We start from the raw sequence: 25,177 nt of genomic DNA on the forward strand, positions 1-25,177 counted from the left end.
TATTGAGCGTATTGTACTTTCACAAAGCTTTAGCAAGCAGGTGCTGGCTACAATGCCATGTGGCCTTTCAAAATGTTTTATGTGTCTTTTGTGCTTTTAGCACATCTGGAGTCACAATTATAAGGAACATACTGTATTGTTAATACTGAATAAATTACTGGAACCAGTACTTAGAAGCCTTCTTCCAGTACTTATAAACAACAATGAAAACAAGTAGTGAGCAACTCTGTGTTCTTTGTTTCTTCAGCTGCATATCAGCCATGTAAAATACATGTGTTGTTAAATTGTTGTTTTGTGCAGTCCTTTTTTTTAATTAAAGAGTCCAAAATGGGTGATAAATGAAAAAACCTTGTAGAGACTATGGATCAGAAACTGTGTGCTGTAATGCAACTGGATTCTGAGTACCAGCCAGAACTATTGCTTTGGAATTTGGGATAGGAAAAAGTACTGTTGAAGACAGGAAGAAAATTCAAGCAGAAATTGAAAAGTGGTGTGCTTCCCAAGTTACAGGAAGTGGAATAAAAATAAGGAAAACTGTGTTGAATGGTAAGCATAAAGAAGCTGAAGAATCTTTTTGTGGCATGAACATTAAAGAGGAAAAAGTTTGCCCATTACTGGGCTGAGACTTCAGCAAAAAGCCTAGCAATTGCAGCAGCAAATAAAATGAGAAGATTCTGAATTTACTGCCAGTGATGGATGGGTGGTTGGATTGGAGAAAAAAGCAATTGGGTATTCACCAGATTACCATTAGTGGACAGACATTATCTGCTGACAAAGCGGCTGTGGCATTGTTTAAAGATTATCTTTCAAAGTTAATTGATGGGGATGGAATTTCTGGTGAACTGTTGTACAACTGTGATGAGAGTGGTTTAAATTACAAGATGCTCCCTATGAAAATGTTTGCTTCAAAACAATACACTGTGGCACCCAAATACAAGATAAATAAGAATGAGATACCATATTGGCTTGTAGTAATGTGACTGGCAACCTCAAACTTAGGCTTACATTAATAGGGAAATCAATTAAACATAGAGCTTTTAAAAAATCCTGAAAAATCAGGAATCACTGCCCTTACATTACACTCATCAAAAGAAAGCTATATGAATTCAGAAATCTGTAGAACCTGGTACCAAAATGAATTCATGCCAACTGCAGAGAAATATTTGGATACAATAATTTACTGAGGAAAGCTCTGCTGCTTCTTGATGATGCACCTTCTCATCCTGCCAGCTATGAACCCACAGGTGGAGATATCAAAGCATTATTTTTCCACTTAGGGCAAATTGTATAAAGCACTTAGCCATAGATTAAGACAGAAAATGACCTTAGATCAAACTTAACTTGGAAATCTGCATTGTATAAACATTAATCCTAGATCATGTCACCGTGAAATGGGATCATATTTGACTGGTGAAAATTCACAGTTCAAAGTCAGATTCAGCTCTAATTGTTGGTTTGTAGTGTGGTGGCACTATGATTCATTGCTTTTGTTTTTAGCAGATACCAATTGAAATAGTAAAAATGTTGTTATTAACACAAAAAATGGCAAGTAAATATGCCACTGATGCTCAAAATACCTTTTTTTTATGTGGAAGGTTAGGTTAAGGAAATTACCAGCTACTACATGTACTTAATAATCAATCTCATAACAGTTCCTGGGAGATGACTCGTAATTTATTTGATTAGTTCAAAGGCATTATATAGACACTTAGCAGCAGTATAAAAAAGGAAAATCTGAAATATTTGCAGTGAACAGTTAAGTTTGAGAATTTTGACAGCCACCAAAAATGATTCAACATCACTTATAGATGTTCTTTTTCAGCTCGAGTAGCAGTAACTATGCAATTTGTATTAAACTGTTAACTACCAAACACATCCTTCAACTGCTATGACAATTCCATGCCCATTTCGATAAAGAGAACATAAGCAAATATGTCAAAATATACTAACCACAAAACTTTGTTTCATTCATTTCAGTGGCTCAGAGGTTACGTTATGGACTGCAGTGCAGAAGATCGCATGTTCAAACCCATGTCATTTCTTAAACTTCTTCATCCCCCTCCCCTCCCCCTGTTTATTACTACTTTCTCTGCATTATTGGTCATAAAGATAATTGTGACAGCATTACCATGGCATTCCATACCATTGAAACCATACCATACTCTCCATTTTCCAAGCATTCTGGCCACTGTGGGACAGAATTCTGTGTGCAGTAACCCTATGCGATGTGAATTACATTGTTTCCTTTTACTTACTTTACAAATATCTGAGATGAGTCCACAGAGAACAACAGAGATGAACTCCAATGAGCTGCCCGCACATTCCATGATGGGGTGAACCCATTCTTGGTGTTAAATAACACATCATTTAAGCTGAGGTTTCATTTGGAGAAGCTGTTGGAACTAAGGCTCAGAGACTATATGATGCAGCCAATCAAAAGAAACCAACCACTGTCTGCAGTGTGCATGTTGCTGTTAACCTTAATATTTTCATGAAAGGGACATTTCAAATAGTGGTTGGTGATCTGTTTAAAGCATACATATCAACAGCTTGCAAAGCTGTCCGTAATGTATTGGCCTTCTCTCTATGCCTTTACCTTACTGGACACAGTGACTTCATCTTTTTTTGTTCCCTTCTCTTTCCCCACTCAATTATATCGTTCTGTATAGTGACCTAACACAGTTTCCAGCAGCAAATCTTTCTCATATTGAGAAAAGTTTGACAATCGCTCCTTTTTCTGTTTACTTGCTCCCATGATTATAGCCAAGCATGTTATGTGCTACCTAAGATCAAATCGGAAACTGCTTCAGTGAACCCAGGATTTCATTATACAATAGAGATGAGTCTTGAACATAGTCCACTTTCTGATCTTATGTCAGATTTGATCTACAGTCAATGATGGTTATACAATTGGCCCTAACTGTGACTGCTCTCTGTCAGCCAATGGACCTGGACATCCTTGAAATGCTAAAGAAGATGTATTGCCACCATCTTCTCAGTTTGCTGATATCAGTGATTGATAATAAAGAGGACAGTGTAATCTTTTTGAAGAGGATTGACTTGCTGTGTGTTATAAGATGGTTGGCTGAAGTGTGGGAATGTATTCTGAACATATCACTTGTAAGCTCTTGGAAAATTCTTTTAGCCTATGAAGGAGGAACTTTGAATCCACGTGTGAAACTGCAGTCAAAGATGGAAACAAAAATGTCATTTTATTTCTCAAAATATGTCAGTGCAGATGATGTCACACAATGGATGGCAAATGACATTGACTGACTAACTGGCAACAATATGGTGAAAATGGTGATGTAGGGAGAAGTAACACAAGAGGAGAAGGCAAACTTAGATGACAGGAGAAACTCATTGAACACTTGGAACGTTCAGGAGGATTGAGCCAGTACTGCAGTACATTAGTGAGCAGGATGAAGCACTGCCAGCTGAATTGCATATTGTAGCATGGAGGAGGGCTCAGGGAGGGAAGCAGTCATCTATCAAAGACTTTTTTAAAAACAGGAACCTGTAAGTTTCATCTTTTTTGTTAGGCCTGGCTTTTCAGCAGATCATTTTGTTTCCTGTAATAATTTTTGAAGGATGCTGTATGTACATAATAAACACTTATAACTAGCATGTATTACATAAGGAGTCAGAAAATATTAATAAAATTAGGTTTTAGTATAAAAAAGGATGTTTTGAAATGTATTGATGGGATCAGAAGAGAGGACTTACAGAACTCCTGTCTATCTGGTTATTTTGTTTTCAAGTTCAACCTCTTGCCACAGTAGGCTGGATAGTCAAGAGTACTGTACTCATCATTAAACCCACTTCTTTTTCTTTTACTTGGACCTCCCCCTCCCCACCAGCATCAGAAATTAATCAGTAACCTGAATCCCAGCTCTAAGCCAAAAATGTATTATAGTGCACTTCACTGGAGTTGTCTTGATATCTTGAGTTTTCTACCTCAATAATTTACTGATATTACATATCCTTACACAGAAGAAAGTACAATAATTGTTTCAGTATATGTTCTCGATTTGTCAGTATATTTTTGCATTCTTTGAGTTAGAGCATAATTGTACCGATTATTTAAGGGTATGTTTCCAGGTATGCAGCAGAGATTTTGCTTTCATTTCTTACAAAATATTTCTGTGACTAACCCAGCATTTTTCTTCAGGTGCTCCAAGTTTTGTTATTATGTGTACTCTGTGGCTGGACTCCAACCAGACTGAACTATCACTGGTCCTGTCGCACTACTGTTCAGTCTGGTTGGCATCTAGGCAGTGAGTATAATTAACAGCAAAATGTGCAGCACCTGAAGAAAAAGGCTGTGCCAGTCTTAGAAATATTGGGCAAGAAATGGAAACAGCAACTCAGCTTTACATCCTGAAACACACTAGTAATCAGTCAGGGAACATGTATCAATTGCATTTGAATTTGCACATTCTAATCAACATAATACATTATGTAAGGGATGTGTGTTATATGTGGACATATATACTTCATTTATAATTGTTAACTTGTATGAATGATGTATTACATTTAAGTTGGTTTGGATCATTTTCAAAAATATCATTAATTTTTAAAGTCTACAGAGTGTTAAAATGTTCAGAGACAGGAGAAGCCAAGTCATTCACCATAGCTTGCTTTTCTTTTGTTGGGATTATCTAAAACGCACCAGCTTCCTCTACTGTATTAGGATATTAGTATGCGACATTATTATCTTGTTTGTATTGTTTTCTCATGCATTTGCAGCCTTTCAACTTATTCTAACACGCTTAAATTGTGTGAATCCGTTAGTGTTTTTACTTGAGGTTTCACTTAAGATCTGTAAAATACTTGCATGTTGCTTTCTGAGCATGTAGTTTAATGAAATGTTGTTTGAATATGTGGCATAGTTCTTATATTACTTTTGCAATTTTTTGTGGGGGGTCAGAATGTATGTTACTTACCTGGCATTCTGTAAGCAATGGTAAACCAGTGAATCATCTTAAGAATATTTGAAATACAAGAGAAAGCAATGGAAACATTTAGACATGAGATCATTCAGAAACAAACGTTGAGAGAAGTCTTAAGAGGCTGAAGATTTAGATCTTTCATATACAGATGAGGAGACTCTTTATGTTTTTGTACTTTTTGTATTTGTTCATCATACTAGTATTCCCACTCAGCCCCCACAGTTTCATGAAGTTCCAATAGGTGACAGTGCTAAACGTAGCCTTCCAAGTAGTGTCTGTAACCAGTTGAGGTATCAGAGTTGTGTGCCCACTGGGTTTTTCACCACCTAAAAGAAGACCATCGAAGGACCATTTTTGTCAAACATCATCGGAAGCCATGAAACATGGGTTGATCACTTTGAACCAGAAACCAAATGGCAATCTGTGAAGTGGTGGCACACCACCTCTCCTCGGAAGAAAAAATTCAAAGCTGCACCCTGAGCCAGTAAAGTCTTGACGACAGTCTTCTGGGAGTCTGAACGGGTTATTCTGTTTTATGTCTCCCTCGTGGTGCAACAATCAACTATGAAGTGTATTGTGCTACCCTCAGGAAATTGAAGTAATGACTTCAGCATGTTCATCACCACAGAAATGCAAACAAACTTCTCCTTCTCCATGACAATGCAAGACTTCACACAAGTCTGTGCACTTGAGAGGAGCTCACAAAATTTCATTGGACTGTGCACCCATGCTGCAGCCCGGATCTCACGCTTTTATTCATCCGTTTGCGTAGCCCGATAAAGGATGCACTCCGTGGGAAGCATTACGTGGATGATGGGGAGATTACTGGATGCAGCGAGATACTGATTCTGACACTGACAAGTGGAATGGTACTATGTGGGTATATAGGTCCTCCCAGTAAGGTGACATTAGGTCATTGCATTGAATAGAGATTATGTTGAAAAATAGGGTTTTGTAGCCAAAAGAGTGAGGAATATTACGGTGCATTATTGAACGCCCCCCGTATACCTAGTTTGACCGTATCAGCATTAAGCTTGGTGTAGTCAGTAGTTCATACATGCATGCAAAGGAAAGCTAACTCACATTAAACATGAAATTGAACTTCTGACCCAATCTTTTCCTTCCTTTTCTCCCGCACTGATTTTACTGCCCCTCATTGCTTCTTAGCATTAGCTTGATATTGCACATAACATGCACATACAGGCTGTGGTTGTGAGTACACTCGCTATCGGTGCTGCCCGGACAACAAGACTGCTGCACGGGGACCTGGTAATGAGGGTTGTGGCTGCAAGTATACCAAGCACGGTTGCTGCCCAAATAATTACACTCCTGCTGCCGGACCAAACTATGAGGGTTGCCCGTGTCACACATTCCAGTTTGGCTGCTGCCCTGATGGCATAACAATAGCTAGAGGCTTGCATAACCAAGGTATGTTAATTGGTACTATTTTATAATTGCCTTAACACTAATGAACAAAGAATTTTTTGAAGATTTCAAGAAACTGAAGCCAGAAATTAGCAATAACAACACAAGGACTCTCAGAAATATCTGTAGTTATTTAGATGCTTAATTTTTTATTTTTTATTGAGAATATTTGAAACAGGCAGGATAAGTCTAAAAAGGGGAGATGTCTTCGATTTACTGGATAAATTTGCAAGACAACTACAGACCATTCAGGATGAAAATTAACTTTACAACATTCTGCATTTGGAGTGGTTTTTTTTTTCAGGAATATTGATAAAATACTTTTTGTCTTTTATTATTTGCTGGTGTTATTATATATATATATATATATATATATATATATATATATATATAATGGAAGGAAACATTCCACGTGGGAAAAATTATATATAAAAACAAAGATGAGGTGACTTACCGAACAAAAGCGCTGGCAGGTCGATAGACACACAAACAAACACAAACATACACACAAAATTCAAGCTTTCGCAACAAACTGTTGCCTCATCAGGAAAGAGGGAAGGAGAGGGGAAGACGAAAGGAAGTGGGTTTTAAGGGAGAGGGTAAGGAGTCATTCCAATCCCGGGAGCGGAAAGACTTACCTTAGGGGGAAAAAAGGACAGGTGTACACTCGCACACACGCACATATCCATCCACACATACAGACACAAGCAGACATATTTCAATATGAAATATGTCTGCTTGTGTCTGTATGTGTGGATGGATATGTGCGTGTGTGCGAGTGTACACCTGTCCTTTTTTCCCCCTAAGGTAAGTCTTTCCACTCCCGGGATTGGAATGACTCCTTACCCTCTCCCTTAAAACCCACTTCCTTTCGTCTTCCCCTCTCCTTCCCTCTTTCCTGATGAGGCAACAGTTTGTTGCGAAAGCTTGAATTTTGTGTGTATGTTTGTGTTTGTTTGTGTGTCTATCGACCTGCCAGCGCTTTTGTTCGGTAAGTCACCTCATCTTTGTTTTTATATATATATATATATATATATATATATATATATATATATATATATATATATATATATATATATATATATAAAAAGAAAGATGATGAAACTTACCAAACAAAAGCGCTGGCAGGTCGATAGACACACAAACAAACACAAACATACACACAAAATTCTAGCTTTCGCAACCAATGGTTGCCTCGTCAGGAAAGAGGGAAGGAGAAGGAAAGACAAAAGGATATGGGTTTTAAGGGAGAGGGTAAGGAGTCATTCCAATCCCGGGAGCGGAAAGACTTACCTTAGGGGGAAAAAAGGACAGGTATCACTCGCACACACACACATATCCATCCACACATACACAGACACAAGCAGACCCCTAAGGTAAGTCTTTCCGCTCCCGGGATTGGAATGACTCCTTACCCTCTCCCTTAAAACCCATATCCTTTTGTCTTTCCTTCTCCTTCCCTCTTTCCTGACGAGGCAACCATTGGTTGCGAAAGCTAGAATTTTGTGTGTATGTTTGTGTTTGTTTGTGTGTCTATCGACCTGCCAGCGCTTTTGTTTGGTAAGTTTCATCATCTTTCTTTTTAGATATATTTTTCCCACGTGGAATGTTTCCCTCTATTATATATATATATATATATATATATATATATATATATATATATATATATATATATATAATTTAAAAAATCGCTTATCATGTAGTGAAATTGTTGCACTGTGAATAGACCTGTAAAGAAGAAGTTGAAAATTGTAGATGCAATATAACTTCTTGTTTATGTTAATAGCTTGAATACACAGTTTATGTGCCAGTCTACTGTTTGAAGATTTCAAGAAACTGAAGCCAGACTAGTGGAGACTAGAGGATGAGCAGTTTTCTTTAGTCATTCCATTATTTGTGTTACATCAGTACCTTTCTATTTATTTATGTATCCACAATTTCCTGTTAATTAATTAATATAACATTCACTGAAAGTTGAAAATGCCAACTTTGGTGATATTTAAAGCTGCTACAGAAATGTTCTGATTTTCTAGAATATTAAAATCATTGTCAGTTTGTAGCAGACTGCAAAAGGATTGTTGAGATCAAATCATGAATCAAATTTTAAAAGAGACAGAAATTAATGTATGAAGTTTCTCTGTAATATGTTGTAACAAATAATTGTGACCAAAAGGTTCATTGAATTGTAATACAGCATCAGGTTACCCAGTAAAGAGATCTGGAGATTACAGATATCTACTGCTGAAACATTTGAAGTTCGCGTTCAGACTATATATTCTACATTAGTTATTTCGAGGTAACTTGCTTTCATATGTCACCAGAACTACCATTCCTCTTTGACATAAGCTCCTGAAATGCAGACACGAGAGATTTGCTTGCTTCAAAACTAACCAGTGATAAAGTCACATACCTAATCTGTGAAAATTTACCACCTTAAGACCTGTCAAATAAGTGCAGTTACAACAAACCATGTTGCCTTTCCTCACTTTTATTTCCTTACATAATGATAGAAGATAATAATAATTGTAACCAGAAGTCATAGATATACAGCTAGTTAAACAGGCACTTATTCATTTTATTAAAAAAAAATTGCTTCTCAGTAGTGCTTCTTCTACCCAGAAAATTACCTTAAAATTTGTACTAGTTGGACACAGTGGCACTAAGAATAAGAGCTTCATAGTTTGTTAATTTTACAGATACACGGTGTGGTTTGATCCTGAAGGACACTATCTGCAAACAATTTAGGAACTTCACAAGGCTTCTGAGTTCACATCTTTGTCATTACAATACTAATGAAAAATGTAACCAAGCAAACTAACTAAAACCTTTTCAGAAGGTAGAGGAAACATCCCTTAAAAAGTTTTATACAGGTGATACAGCATAGACACAGAGCAGATTTTTTTTGGAACAGAATGGACATTGCTTGGGTTTCGTATTGCAGTTACTTTTGTTTTTCTCAAAATCTTTGGTATTTAGTTACAGATAAGACAACTGTTTTAGAAGTGCACAACCATTGCTTTGTTATAGAACCAAACTGTACGGTCTGCCATGTCAGTCACGTTGTTGAGACCAGGGGGTTTCTACTTCCTTCACCCCAGTAATCATCTTCTTCTTCCTCTTCTTCTTCTTCCTCTTCTTCTTCTGTCTTTTCTGGCATGTAAACGCTGAACTTGTAGTTATTTGTTTGAGTTTTGTTGCTTGTGTAGGTGAAACTTAGTAGTCGATGATTCTGAGCATGGCTTGGACAGAGCCACTGACCAGGCATTTACCTGCCAGCAGCAGTAGGCCTGGTACAGGCTTTCTGACACTGATTTCAACACTCACAGACCAATCCTTCACCTTGTGTAGTGCTCTGTTTTCATGTGCTTAGTTGTCAGCCACGCAAGCTGATTGCATGTTGTGTTTTACTTAGCACTCGGTCTCTACATGGTCTTCAGACCCTCTGCTTCCCTGTAAATTAACTCCAACATTGAGTTTTGTTCCCTCTACTGGGGTTCAGCTCCAGTCCTGTTGATGAGCCACATAGTTCACATTAGTGCCAACAGTGACACTTCACAGCATTGTCATGACTTGTATGGATGATGAAGTGGCAACATCATTCTTATTTATTTATTTATTTAGTCCTTCAAATCCTATATCTATAGAATATATACAAGGATATTGGACATGGTTAGGTATTTACAAGATAAAATACAGTTTGTATTGCAATCCTAAGGAAGATACTGAAGTAATTTAGCAAAGATTCATACATACAACAAACATTACAGGCAACATACAAAGTAGAATATTAATAATGACTCTTTATTTTTGTTGTATGGCTTTTATATATTCTGTCAGACTGTAAAAGCGATGATCAATTAAATATGCATTTACTTCAACCTTAAAACTACAGAGTTTGCCTATTGATTTAACATGGTTAGGTAGATCATTGAAAATCTTTATCCCAGTATGTAGTGTGCCTTTTTGGCGCAATGATGTTCTCACCTGTTTCATATGAAGGTCAGATTTTTGCCTTGTATTGTGTGCATGAATATCTTCATTTTTAATAAGATGTCTGGGTGTCTATCGATATATTGTTTTATAAAAACTGATGTTTCGTAGATAAAAATGCAAGGAAGAGGACGAACTGACAGTTTTTTGAATGTGGGTCTGCATGATTTCGTATCGTTTACCCCTTCAATAATTCTTAGTATTCTCTTTTGCCTCCTGAAAAGTTTAATATTTGTTGTTGTATTGCCCCAGAAGGTTATGCCATATTTAATTACAGAATGCACATAGGAGTAGTATACATTTAACAGGCTGGCTTTGCTGCAACAAGTTTTTAAGATCCATGTCATGTAACAGGTTTTGCTTAGTTTTCTTTGCAAATATTCAATGTGTACCTCCCAGTTTTTTGTTGTTCTGGAGCCAGAGTCCCAGAAATTTAGTGCTGTCAACACATTCAAGAACTGTGTCCCTAAGTTCTATTTCTATGTTTGGGTGGTGTCTTCCTTTTACGTTATAGAAGTTCAGTGCTACTGTCTTTTCTTTGTTTATAATTAGCTTGTTGTAGCTGAACCACTGTTCTACACTGTTCATTGTTTGGATAGCGGAGTCTTTCAGTTTTTCTTCTGTTTTACCACTAATAAGAAAGCTTGTATCGTCTGCAAATTGGAGGGTAGTTTGGCAATACTTGTTGTACATAAGATCATTGACATAGAGGAGAAACAGAATAGGTCCTAATACTGATCCTTGAGGGACATCATACTTCACATTTTCATATCCTGAATAGTAGCGGCTGATTTTGTTATGGTCCGTGTATTGCACTTCAACCACCTGTTTGGGACCACATAGGTATGTCTTGAGCCACTCATTGGATATACCTCTAATTCCTAATTGGCCAAGCTTCTGCAGTAGGGCATTATGATCAATGACATCAAAAGCTTTAGATAAATCAAGACATATGCCTGTCACAAACTCACTTGCATCCAGTTTAGTACAGATTTCATTAAGAAATTCAAATATTGCACTTTCAGTTGAATAGCCTTCCCTGAAGCCATGCTGTGAAGGAGAAAGAATTTTATTTTTATTTAGGAAATCAGACAATCTCTTATAAAAGACTTTTTCTAAAATTTTTGAAAATACAGACAGTAGGGCTATTGGTCTATAATTTGAAACACATTCTGGATTTCCTTTTTTGAACAGTGGTTTTATTTTTGCTTTTCTTTAAGCATGAACGGAAGGTTCCTGATGCCAGTGAGCTGTTGCACAAGTGTGTCAAGGGTTCAGCTAAGGCAAGACAGCATTTTTTAATAATTGCATCTGGTATTCCATCAATTCCCCATGAGTACCCTGTTTTCAAGGTTTTTATAACTGATAAAATTTCTTCAGTATTTGTGGGTGAAAAGAACAAAGATGTAGACACATTTCTCACACTATTGCATGATGGAGGTGATATTTTGTTGTGTTCTTCCAGTCCACTTACCAACTGTTCAGTTATGTTTGCAAAATATTTGTTGAAGGTCCCTGCAATTTCTGTTGCATAAGAAATCATTTGTCCTTCATAACATAAGTTCATATTTTTATATTGTTTAGTTTCCCTTGTTGTTTGATTTTTTGGAACTTCCCATAGAGCTTTAGATTTGTTTTTTGAATTTTCAATGTATTTGTCATTTGCCATTGTTTTAGCTTTCCTTACAACATTTTTGAGGATCCTCTTGTAATTCTTCAGGTACAAATGAAATTCAGGAGGCATGTTCTGTGTCTTTGCTATATCGTGTAATCTTCTTTTCTCTACACAAGATATTCTAATACCTGTTGTAATCCATTTGTTCTTTTTGAAGTTAGGTTGACATTTTTGTTTTTTTAAAGGAAATGCAGGTTCAAAGTATGACATGAAGATTTCCATGAATTTTTCAAACTTTTTGTTTGTGTTTTCACAAGTATACACTTCATACCAAGTTTCTTCACTTAGTCTCTGTACAAAAAGGTTTATTTTTATGTTAGTGAATGTCCTTGAATCTTTTACAAGTTCCTCTTTTTCAGTTGTTTCACTTGGGGTGTGCAAAGCAATAAACTGTACATAGTGATCACTGAAGCCAGTATTAGGATTTCCGGCACAGAAATTGTGATTTACATTTGTGTTTATTAATATCTGATCAATTTTTGAGCTAGTTGTTGGTGTAACTCTTGTAGAAGAGTCTATGGTGGCTTTTATGTTATATGTTTCCAGTAGGGTCATCAAGCTTTGCTGGTCTTTTGAGATTTCTTGGAAATCAATATTAAAATCTCCTCATATGGTCACTGTTTTGTTGAAGTTTTTTATAGTATTTAAAGCTGCTTCTAGTTGAAGACAGAAATCATTTAAGTTCCCATCAGGGCTCCTATATAAACAGATGATTATTAATTTTAATGCAGAGAATTCAACTGCGGATACTTCAAAAACTTTCTCTTCAGCTAACAGTTCAATGGGTTTTATGTTACAATAATCAATGCCACTTTTAACAAATGTACATGACCCTCCATGACTGGATGTAATTCTAGAAAATGATGATGAAAGATTGAAGTCTGCAAGTTTTGTGACTGACATTGCATCTTTAGGCAGCCAGTGTTCAGTTATACACATTACAGAAGCGTTTTTTAGCTCATCAGTACATAAAATTTCAACTTCACTTAATTTGTTTAGCAATGATTGGACATTTTGATGGATCAGCATGAAATTAAAGGATTTGTTAGGGTTTGGCATATTGTTAGACTTTGGTATATTTAATTGATCACTTACCTTTACCTTGTCAATAAAAAATCATTCAGGTGTGCTGGAAGTACTGCTTTTCTTTTCCCAACTGCACCTAATCTATTATCATCTGCAGCAGAATTTTCTTCTGTGTCTGATTCCCCTGGTAGTTGTTCAGCTGCTGATCCTACTGTTGATAATATTGCTGCTGGTGTTAGAGCTGGGTCTGCAATTGGTAGAGCTGTTACTGCATTCATTCTTGTTGCTGTGCCTGAATATTGGAGGCACCTTGTTCCTTCTTTTGTTGTTGATGTTAGTGAGTGAGGTCTTGCTGGCATTGTTTCCTTCGAATATTTGGGGGGCCAATCCAGGATGATTTTACTTTTAGGTGTTTGATGCCTCTTGATGATAATTTCTTCAATTTTTCCGATGAGCAGGTTTTTCCCCATGTTGTTAACGTGCAATCCATGTAATGTGTGGAATCTGTTCCCAATATTGTTAACATTTACGAGTTCTACATTTCTGGAATGTTTGCAAAGTAATGAAATTTGTTGGTTGGCATTGATTATTTCTTTATTTATGCATGACCAAGATGGTAAGTCATGCCGATGTGGGATGTTCAGCACTAAAACATTTGTGTGTGTCAACTGTCCTAAGCACCTTTTTAGTTCTTGTTTTGCTTTGTGTGTTTTGTTTTTATATATGTCATTTGACCCACCAATTAGCACAATAAAGTCTTCAGAGGATAAGTCAGCAATGTCTGTGGATCGTACACAATTGCAAACTTCCAACATAGAGGCACCAGGCTTTATGTAAGCGATTGTTTGTACACTGGACTGACCGTTCAGAAGGCGAGCAAATCCACGACCATGACTGTCTGCCATCACAACTACTTTTCTTCGTTGCATGTTTAGAAGGCCCACCAGCATTATGGCCAAACAATTTAGTATCAGCGCTGGACAAATACTTGATATTTATGTCACGCAAGTGTTCAGGTCTTTCAGTTTCATTTCCTTTCATAACAGTAGTTGTGTTGTTAGGTATTCTTTTGGATGTATTACTCCGCGTATTTGTAGTTTCATATTCAGCTCGGAAGTTAGTTTTATCACAAGCACAATGTTTCTTATCTTGCACAGTTGATTTCACACTGAACCTGCTTGTAAACACGATATTAGGCTCATACAATAAGCTTTGTTGAGAATGAGTCACCTTGTTTTTCACTTTGCCTGGAATTTTGTGGTTACTGTGACTCAGGTTTGATGTAGGTTCACACTTTCCGGACGTAAGTTTTTTTAGTTCGCTCATCAGAGTATTAATGGGTAGTTGCAGACTATTTACACGATCATTTAACTTTCTGATTCCATCAGTACAATTCGTGCACATGCTGTTTTTATCGGTGTAATTTTCACTTTTTTTCGCATGAACACTATGCATATCAACACTAGCCGCCATGTGACACTCATCCTTTTTTTCATAGTGTTAAGTTGTGGCCACCATAGACCCAGCATTTTTGCATTGTTGGAAGAGCAGGTGCACCTCCAGGAGCAGCAACAAAAGCTCCAGCAGGAGCACATGCAGGAACTGCTCAGACAGAATGTGGAAGTGCTCTGTAGATACACCATGCTGAACCCAGGCACCTGCTAAGAAATTTGCCCCCTCCCCACGTCACCCCCAACACCATTCACTAGTTTTGCAAGGCTATAGAAATGTGGGAGTATTACATGCACCAATTCTTGCCATACTGCCAGGTAAGGTGCATCATCAATCCATTTGATAAGGCTGTCTTGTTATTGTCCAACAGTGCAGCATTGTATGAAATTGTCCAGACTTTGAAGCCATCTACCATCCTGGAAAACTCTGAGAATCTTTGTCAGTTGCTCACACAGTATTTTGATCATCAAATCCATGTGCTGGCAGCATGGTTACAGTTTTATCACTACCGCAAGTGACCTGGGCAGTCATATGCAGTGTAGATCACCATTGTGCAAAGTCTATTGTGCAAGTGTCAGTTTGTCACCAGTGTGCTACCTCATTTGTGATCTCACTAATTGGTGGTGATATCGCCCAGTTAAGACCTGATCCAGAGGTCCATGCTAGGGCATTTTCCTGTTCATTTGCCTTTTCTAATCCTTTTTTTCTTTTTTTGCTAAAGTCACTAAGATCACTGAATCATATGGACTTTCAGCAATGGCAAGGGACGTACCACCTGACAACTTGCAGGTGGTCAAGATAAACATGGTGCATGGTAAACAACCCTTGATGATCCGTGGGGTGAGCCAGGTGGCCTTGCCTTCCACTGAGCGAGTGTCTGTTGGTGTCATGGATGATTCAAGTGCAGTGATGTCACAGTGCTGTGCCCATCTCACCCTGCATTGGGCTTGACAGATAGAAGTAAATCAAAACATTGTTATCCCCACTCACAATGTTATTTGGATTCTCAAAGTTGCTCCCCTTCCACATTTATTTCTGCCCAATGAGCAAGCTGGTGGTCCTGACCTAATTCTCATTTAGTTCACATTCATAGAATTACCTGCATATAGATGTCATGTGTGGGATGTGCCACGAAGTAGACCATTTGGCAACAGTTTGTGACAGTGGGCAAACTGCAGGGTGATTATTGGAGGACCCAGCGTTTTCCCTTAGAGTCGCAGATGGTCTCTAGTGCCCCACAAACTTCACCCCAGCATATTCAACTGATTTTGTTATTGGATGGGCAACCGATTGAGTTTTCGGGTAGACGCAGGAGCGATGGTCAGTCTCATTAACCGACACACACGCCTGTCTGTTGAGCTGTCTTGCATTGCAATGGCCTGTACATATTGTTGTGCCTTACAGCAGAAGGGAAAAGGAGAACTCGTGATCATGCCCTGAAATCATGCGATAGTCAGCTGCCTGCCATGCCATCCTCAGTCGTTTATCATTGGATGTGTTATGGAGGGGCAGTGGAATCAGCACGCTACATTCCCAAACAATGCCACACTTTGACCTCTCATCAGGTAGCCCCTCAGTTGGCATAGCAAGGCTGAGCCCAACTCGGTCCGGTCCTCCCACCCAGGAAAAATTCATGACAGTACCAGGAACTGAACCAGGGTCCCCACATGAAGGTCTTCCATATTGACAATTGGACTATGGAGGCTGACATGTCTAATAGCAATCATTTTATTCCTTTGATGGGACAGTTATCTGTTTCTACACATTATAAAAATATGGAATGGCAACTGACATTGTTAGTGATTAATTCACCATTGGATCAAGATACGCTTGGGCTAGATACCTTTTATGTTTTTGGCTTCCAGACTGTTGACAAAATACATTTGATATCTCATTCTGTCCCTTTCCAATATTTGGACTCTTTTCTATGGTTGTGTGACCTGTTGTTTGAGAATACCTTGTGGTGGGTAGGAAATTTCGAGATAATCATGTCTCTTAAGCCATCTGCAATATCTAAATTTTGTCCCCCCCCCCCCTCCCCCCCCCCCCAAAAAAAATAAATAAATAAATAAAATCCTTTTGCCATACGCAACAAGGTCAAGGCCAAGTTGCAGCATTGGCAGGACATTGGCATTGTTTCTCCTATTCCATCAAGACAGTGGGCCATCCCTTTAGTTCCTTATTCAGTCCTCATTGCACGTTGCCAGATAGGAGTGCGAACTTTTTTGCAGAGGCAGGCACTATTCCTCAATTACTGAATTATTGTTATGACATTTGATACTGGTCCACCACATAGCATGCAAATGGGGATGCACAATTGTAGTTCTCAGTGGGACCAGATACAGAGCTCGACTAACAAGAGACTCTCATTTTCATCTTGGATGATGCCTTTCAGCAAACTTTGCTGCATTTTTCCTTTGATAGTGCATGATGTCATGGCTGCCAAGGCTGCCAACCTGCTTTTCTGGAAAATTGTTTCAGTTGTCCAGGTGGGGTGGCCCAAGCATGCTCTTTTGGGAGCAGTTCTGGCACGGCATACTTTTTTTTCTCTCCTAAGTAATCAGCTCAGTGTCGTCCTCTTGAATGAAGTGACATGCACGAAAATGATAGAGAAAAGTATGTTTGCTGCTGCTAAAATGTTAAAACACTTTTCTCGGATTATGTGGTAAGTTTACACTGTTCATCTTTTCCACTATTTCGCACATATTTTCCACGTTTGACTTACGAAGTTCATAACCTAACATTAAACCTTTTTGCCACAGGGATATGAATTTCACCTCATTCTAGAGAAGACAGAGGCCATATATTGAGACAAATTACACCTGATGATTCACCCACAGGATCCGAAATGCATCATGTACTTAAAAAAACACAAAAAGTTGTGACTCAAGGTGTTTTTTAATTCATACCTCCAGTGTATTGAATACAGTCACGATTGAAGCTAAAACATACGGATAAAATTATTAAAAAAAGTTTTTAGTTTAAACACAGTGCCAGCTATGTATTTTATTCATGCTGAGCAAAATGTGTTTCGAGAATTTATTCTTGTTGTCAAGTACAGTATTTACGTATGTATTTTTTGTGATGTTACACAAACAAAAAATGTGAGTGATAGTTTGCGTGTGTGTGTGTGTGTGTGTGGTTTTCTACATAACAGATGAGGCACAGTACCTGATAACTTCAAAAAAACAACTACAGTGCAAGAGACGCAGAATACCACATATTCAAACACCACACAAAGTACTTACTTACATATTTGAACTCTACAACAAGAAAAAATTCGAAATGCGTCATGCTAAGCATGAAAAAATATGTAACTTTTGCAATATTTCATTATTCAATTAATGAATGACAGCTGCAGGCTTTCAAAAACATCAATTATGACATGAAATTGAGTCTAATGTTCCGACTTCCCAGACAGTTATCAGTTCCAGTTACATCAGTGGTTTTCATTACATAATAAACCTTCATTAGATAATAAACAAGTCCATGACAAGTCTTTTGATGCCTGTTATGTACATATATCATACATAAAATGCGAGGGGGGTATCCTATACATAACGTTTACAGCTTAAAACATTATTTCCCACCTTTTACATTTTCCTGTGTTTTACGTCATTTTTTGAAGTCCCTTGAAAAGCGCAAAAGCAAGGTTTTACTGTATATGCTCAATTAGAGGAACTAACAGTTAAATCAATATTATGAGACATAGTGGTGAAGACTGAAAATTTGTGCCCAACTGGAACTCAAAAGTAGGTGCTCCACTTCCTACAACAGATGCCTTAACTGTGTCAACCATCTGGAAACGCTTCTTAGCTGACCCATATTCTTGGCCTGTCATGTGCAACTAGTGCCCACTTCCATAATGCCCACTTCTCATAGCATTCACTAAAGCCTGCTGTGGCTAGGAAGATATGGTATATCTGCACTGAAGTACGTACAGCCATCCTTGATCGTATATGTATGGAAATGTGATGTCTGTTCTATCAGAAATGTCAAACAAAACAGACACCACATTTCAATATAATAGTTAAAACAGCTAATGACTATCTACAGCCAACAAAACAGACACTAAATAACTCACCTTAAGTTCACTGTGGGAGCAAATGGAGTCCCATGAATGTGCAACATGGTAATAGCACAAAAGGCAAGCATGCTCTAATGCCATAGAACAGTAAACAACTTGCAGTAAAGTGTATAAGTAAAATTAGCTGACAAGCTGTTTTACAAAGACATAATACACATATATCCAATGGTGTACAAAGGATTTAACAGAACTCCAAGATGTCTCTTGTCCACCTTTTTATTTTCAGTTAGCGTGAATTTAGTTCCACTCGGAGGCATGCAGCACAATGAGATCTCATTCCAGGCTCCCTCTTGAATTCAATACAATAATGATTATGAAATAATGGTTATAGAGTTCTCCTGAAATATAAAACTCATAAATTCTAGTATCACTATAACAAGAAAATCTAGCACCAAGAAGTGAGGCAAGGTTGGTGAGCACAAAAAACACAAGGAAGTTTTAGAATAAATACTCTAGCATGTAGCTCTCTAGAGAATATTAAAACACAAAGCTTGTACCAACACTAACAAGCCATGACACTCTACAATCAAACAATGGAAAATCCAGGCTGGAATGTAACAATACCAGAGAAGGAAAGTTGCTACTCACCATATAGCGGAGATGCTGAGTCGCGCTAGGCACAACAAAAAGATTCACACAATTAAAGTTTTCGGCCATTAAGGCCTTTGTCAACAGTAGACACACATACACATACATACACACACACACACACACACACACACACACACACACACACACACACACACACACACATGTAAACGCAACTTGCACACACATCTGTAGTCTCAGAGAGCTGGGTGTGGTTTCAGCTCTCTGAAACTATAGATCTGTGTGCAAGCTGCATTTACATGAGTGTGTGTGTGTGTGTATGTGTATGTGTGTCTACTGCTGACAAAGGCCTTAACGGCCGAAAACTTGAATTGTGTGAATCTTTTTGTTGTGCCTATCGCGACTCAGCATCTCCGCTATATCATGACACTCAAGAGTTGTTGTTGTTGTTGTGGTCTTCAGTCCTGAGACTGGTTTGACGCAGCTCTCCATGCTACTCTATCCTGTGCAAGCTTCTTCATCTCCCAGTACCTACTGCAACCTACATCCTTCTGAATCTGCTTGGTGTATTCATCTCTTGGTCTCCCTCTACGATTTTTACCCTCCACACTGCCCTTCAATACTAAATTTGTGATCCCTTGATGCCTCAGAACATGTCCTACCAACCGACCCCTTCTTCTAGTCAAATTGTGCCACAAACTTCTCTTCTCCCCAATCCTATTCAACACCTCCTCATTAGTTATGTGATCTATCCATCTAATCTTCAGCATTCTTCTGTAGCACCACATTTCAAAAGCTTCTATTCTCTTCTTGTCTAAACTATTTATCATCCATATTTCACTTCCATACATGGCTACACTCCATACGAATACTTTCAGAAACGACTTCCTAACACTTAAATCAATACTCGATGTTGACAAACTTCTCTTCTTCAGAAACGCTTTCCTTCCCATTGCCAGTCTACATTTGATATCCTCTCTACTTCGACCATCATCAGTTATTTTACTCCCCAAATAGCAAAACTCCTTTACTACTTTAAGCGTCTCATTTCCTAATCTAATACTCTCAACATCATCTGACTTAGTTCGACTACATTCCATTATCCTCATTTTGCTTTTGTTGATGTTCATCTTATATCCTCCCTTCAAGACACCATCCATTCTGTTCAACTGCTCTTTCAAGTCCTTTGCTGTCTCTGACAGAATTACAATGTCATTGGCAAACCTCAAAGTTTTTATTTCTTCTCCATGGTATTTAATACCTACACTGAATTTTTCTTTTGTTTCCTTCACTGCTTGCTCAATATACAGATTGAATAACATCGGGGAGAGGCTACAACCCTGCCTCACTCCCTTCCCAACCACTGCTTCCCTTTCGTGCCCCTCAACTCTTATAACTGCCATTTGGTTTCTATACAAATTGTAAATAGCCTTTCACTCCCTATATTTTACCCCTGCCACCTTCAAAATTTGAAAGAGAGTGTTCCAGTCAACATTGTCAAAAGCTTTCTCTAAGTCTACAAATGCTAGAAACGTAGGTTTGCATTTCCTTAATCTAGCTTCTAAGATAAGCCTTAGGGTCAGTATCGCCTCATGTGTTCCAATATTTCTACGGAATCCAAACTGATCTTCCCCAAGTTCGGCTTCTACTAGTTTTTCCATTCGTCTGTAAAGAATTCGCGTTAGTATTTTGCAGCCGTGACTTATTAAACTGATAGTTCGGTAATTTTCACATCTGCCAACACCTGCTTTCTTTGGGATTGGGATTATTATATTCTTCTTGAAGTCTGATGGAATTTCACCTGTCTCATACATCTTGCTCACCAGATGGTAGAGTTTTGTCAGGACTGGCTCTCCCAAGGCTGTCAGTAGTTCTAATTGGAATGTTGTCTACTCCGGGGGCCTTGTTTCGACTCAGGTCTTTCAGTGCTCTGTCAAACTCTTCATGCAGTATCATATCTCCCATTTCATCTTCATCTACATCCTCTTCCATTTCCATAATATTGTCCTAAGTACATCGCCCTTGTATAGACCCTCTATATACTCATTCCACCTTTCTGCTTTCCCTTCTTTGCTTAGAACTAGGTTTCCATCTGAGCTCTTGATATTCATACAAGTGGCTCTCTTCTCTCCAAAGGTCTCTTTAATTTTCCTGTAGGCAGTATCTATCTTACCCCTAGTGAGATAAGCCTCTACAGCCTTACATTTATCCTCTAGCCATTCCTGCTTAGCCATTTTGCACTTCCTGTCGATCTCATTTTTGAGGCGTTTGTATTCCTTTTTGCCTGCTTCATTTACTGCGTTTTTATATTTTCTCCTTTCATCAATTAAATTCAATATTTCTTCCGTTACCCAAGGATTTCTACCAGCCCTCGTCTTTTTACCTACTTGATCCTCTGCTACATTCACTACTTCATCCCTCAAAGCTTCCCATTCTTCTTCTACTGTATTTCTTTCCCCCATTCCTGCCATTTGTTCCCTTACGCTCTCCCTGAAACTCTGTACAACCTCTGGTTTAGTTAGTTTATTCAGGTCCCATCTCCTTAAATTCCCACCTTTTTGCAGTTTCTTCAGTTTTAATCTACAGTTCATAACCAATAGATTGTGGTCAGGGTCCACTCAACAGTAAGACAGTAAAATGTGAAAACTGTCAGTGGCAAATTTAATGACTAGCCTTTGTTTGCCACAACTCGTTAAACATGCTCAAACAGTGAGAGAAAGTCCAGTACAGAAACAAATGAGTGCACACACACTCCTCAGGACAACCACAGGAAAATGACGCAAAAACTAGGAAGATAACCAGGATGCCCAGTGTCACAACACTTGTATATCAAATTCAGAATTGCTGTCCATAGTTGGAAACGGGTGTTCACCATAGAATTTACAGTCCTCAGGTGAGACAGATTCCCAAGCCAGCTTTGCTTCCTCCAGTTGGTTAAGTGGCTGACACTTTGAATTTCAACCTGTCAGTGCGAACTACATACACCCCAAGCCAGGCTGCCGACTTCAGGTAATGTCCAGTTCACAGGGATGTCAACACATCTGTGACAATTGCAGAGCCCAAACTATACACAGTTCTGCTGACAAGACCAAACTCGATGAACATGCCTTGCATGTCCATATATTGTTGCTCGGCTCTGCCTCCCTGCCCTCTAATACGAAGCATCCTTCAGTTACCCAGCAACTGGTCAAAGACATTCATCGTGTACAGCTACTGTCGATACAAGCAAGTGACTCCAAAATGGAACATGTACAGCTAGTGGTGTTAATATAAGTATCTACACCCTGCACAAATTGTTAGGTGTGCTCTTTTCTCCCATGTTTTCTAGTTAAGGCAGCCAAAAATGTTCTAAAATCCAAAATTTTTTATTTGAGGTATTTCACTAACATGTTTTCCTAGTAAAAGTATACATTTTTGGATACTGAAAAATTAAGGTTACAAGATTGTAATATTCCATTTTTGTAGGGTTAGCACTCCAAAATTTGAATAATTTTGCAACAACATTTTTGAGTAGTAACATTTTCATTGTCACAGAATTTATATAAAATGCAATATGTTTGTTTAGAAGAGGATCAGAGCTTTCAAATTAGTTTGTTTAATCCTAAAACAAACAATTGTCAATGGGGTTGGATTTTTTTAAGTGCACATAGTTTTCTTGCATCTTAAATTTTGAATGTTTCCTTATACAAAATGTTTCTACACAAAATACTTTGAACAATAAGCCTTCCAAAGATACAGTTTGAAAAACAAATTTGGTACTTTATGTATAGATAGTATAGAACATATCAAATAAATGAAAGAGAGAAGACAAAAAATGTATATTTGTTTTATGAGTGGTATCAGAAGGCAGATGAAACTATCCTACATTGATCAACCAAACTGAAATATAATTTTGAAATAATATTCAAGCTTTAACAGCCACCCATGGTGAAAACTTTGTAATTACTTTTTCCCTCTAAACACCTACAGATTTGTATTTGAGAAAGTAATTGGAATCAGTAAGTCAGAAATAATTACTGTTGAAAATAATTTGTGTTTGGCAGAGGCTTTTAATTTTGTAAACCATGGTACCCTCACAAAAAATTTAATGTATTATTGAATAGTAGGCAGAGCAGATTATGGTTTTTTATGTGCGTGACAGAAAGCTGTGTGTATCAGTTGTGGGAATTTTGATGACAAAAAATAATTCCCATATGTAGACATGATGATTATGCAATACATAGCTTTATTGCACAACTGATCATAACCAGGAATAAATCTAATGATTGTCTCTAACTAGTAGTCTGTAATGTATGTGTATATGAATTATCTTATTTTAAATTGGTCTAAACTTGTAAATAATTTGATGTGTCCTATATCCTTGTAAGAAGAGAATTGTGGATGAATAAAGCTACTACAACTACTAAATACAAACAATAATGAACAAAACTCTACATTGATAATACAGGGTGTTTCAAAAATGACCGATATATTTGAAACGGCAATAAAAACTAAACGAGCAGCGATAGAAATACACCGTTTGTTGCAATATGCTTGGGACAACAGTACATTTTCAGGCGGACAAACTTTTGAAATTACAGTAGTTTTAATTTTCAACAACAGATGGCGCTGCAAGTGATGTGAAAGATATAGAAGACAATGCAGTCTGTGGGTGCGCCATTCTGTACGTCGTCTTTCTGCTGTAAGCGTGTGCTGTTCACAACGTGCAAGTGTGCTGTGGACAACATGGTTTATTCCTTAGAACAGAGGATTTTTCTGGTGTTGGAATTCCACCGCCTAGAACACAGTGTTGTTGCAACAAGACGAAGTTTTCAACGGAGGTTTAATGTAACCAAAGGACCGAAAAGCGATACAATAAAGGATCTGTTTGAAAAATTTCAACGGACTGGGAACATGACGGATGAACGTGCTGGAAAGGTAGGATGACCGCGTACGGCAACCACAGAGGGCAACGCGCAGCTAGTGCAGCAGGTGATCCAACAGCGGCCTCGGGTTTCCGTTCGCCGTGTTGCAGCTGCGGTCCAAATGACGCCAACGTCCACGTATCGTCTCATCAGCCAGAGTTTACACCTCTATCCATACAAAATTGAAACGCGGCAACCCCTCAGCGCCGCTACCATTGCTGCACGAGAGACATTCGCTAATGATATAGTGCACAGGATTGATGACGGCGATATGCATGTGGACAGGATTTGGTTTACTGATGAAGCTTATTTTTACCTGGACGGCTTCATCAATAAACAGAACTGGCGCATATGGGGAACCGAAAGCCCCATATTGCAGTCCCATCATCCCTGCATCCTCAAAAAGTACTGGTCTGGGCCACCATTTCTTCCAAAGGAATCATTGGCCCATTTTTCAGATCCGAAACGATTACTGCATCACGCTATCTGGACATTCTTCGTGAATTTGTGGCGGTACAAACTGCCTTAGACAACACTGCGAACACCTCGTGGTTTATGCAAGATGGTGCCCGGCCACATCGCACGGCCGACGTCTTTAATTTCCTGAATGAATATTTCGATGATCGTGTGATTACTTTGGGCTATCTGAAACATACAGGAGGCGGCGTGGATTGGCCTCCCTATTCGCCAGACATGAACCCCTGTGACTTCTTTCTGTGGGGACACTTGAAAGACCAGGTGTACCGCCAGAATCCAGAAACAATTGAACAGCTGAAGCAGTACATCTCATCTGCATGTGAAGCCATTCCGCCAGACACGTTGTCAAACGTTTCGGGTAATTTCATTCAGAGGCTACGCCATATTATTGCTACGCATGGTGGATATGTGGAAAATATCGTACTATAGAGTTTCCCAGACCGCAGCGCCATCTGTTGTTGACAATTGTAACTCCTGTAATTTCGAAAGTTTGTCTGCCTGAAAATGTACTGTTGTCCCAAGCATATTGCAACAAACGGTGTATTTCTATTGCTGCTCGTTTAGTTTTTATTACCGTTTCAAATATACCGGTCATTTTTGAAACACCCTGTATATACTCTCTGCCAAACCAGCAATTCAT

The 25,177-nt window shown here is 38.3% G+C and overlaps 1 protein-coding gene across 1 annotated transcript in view; it reads left to right on the forward strand.

Moving 5' to 3' along the window:
* LOC126481282 (papilin) overlaps nt 1-25,177 on the forward strand; it is a 260,118-nt gene that overhangs the window by 87,561 nt on the left and 147,380 nt on the right. Inside the window, exon 19 of the mRNA XM_050104920.1 lies at nt 6,156-6,380. Within this exon, the coding sequence (XP_049960877.1) occupies nt 6,156-6,380 (225 nt within the window). The remainder of the gene's footprint in view (nt 1-6,155; nt 6,381-25,177) is intronic.

This window comes from Schistocerca serialis, chromosome 5 (assembly GCF_023864345.2).
Source record: "Schistocerca serialis cubense isolate TAMUIC-IGC-003099 chromosome 5, iqSchSeri2.2, whole genome shotgun sequence".
Lineage (NCBI taxonomy): Eukaryota > Metazoa > Arthropoda > Insecta > Orthoptera > Acrididae > Schistocerca > Schistocerca serialis.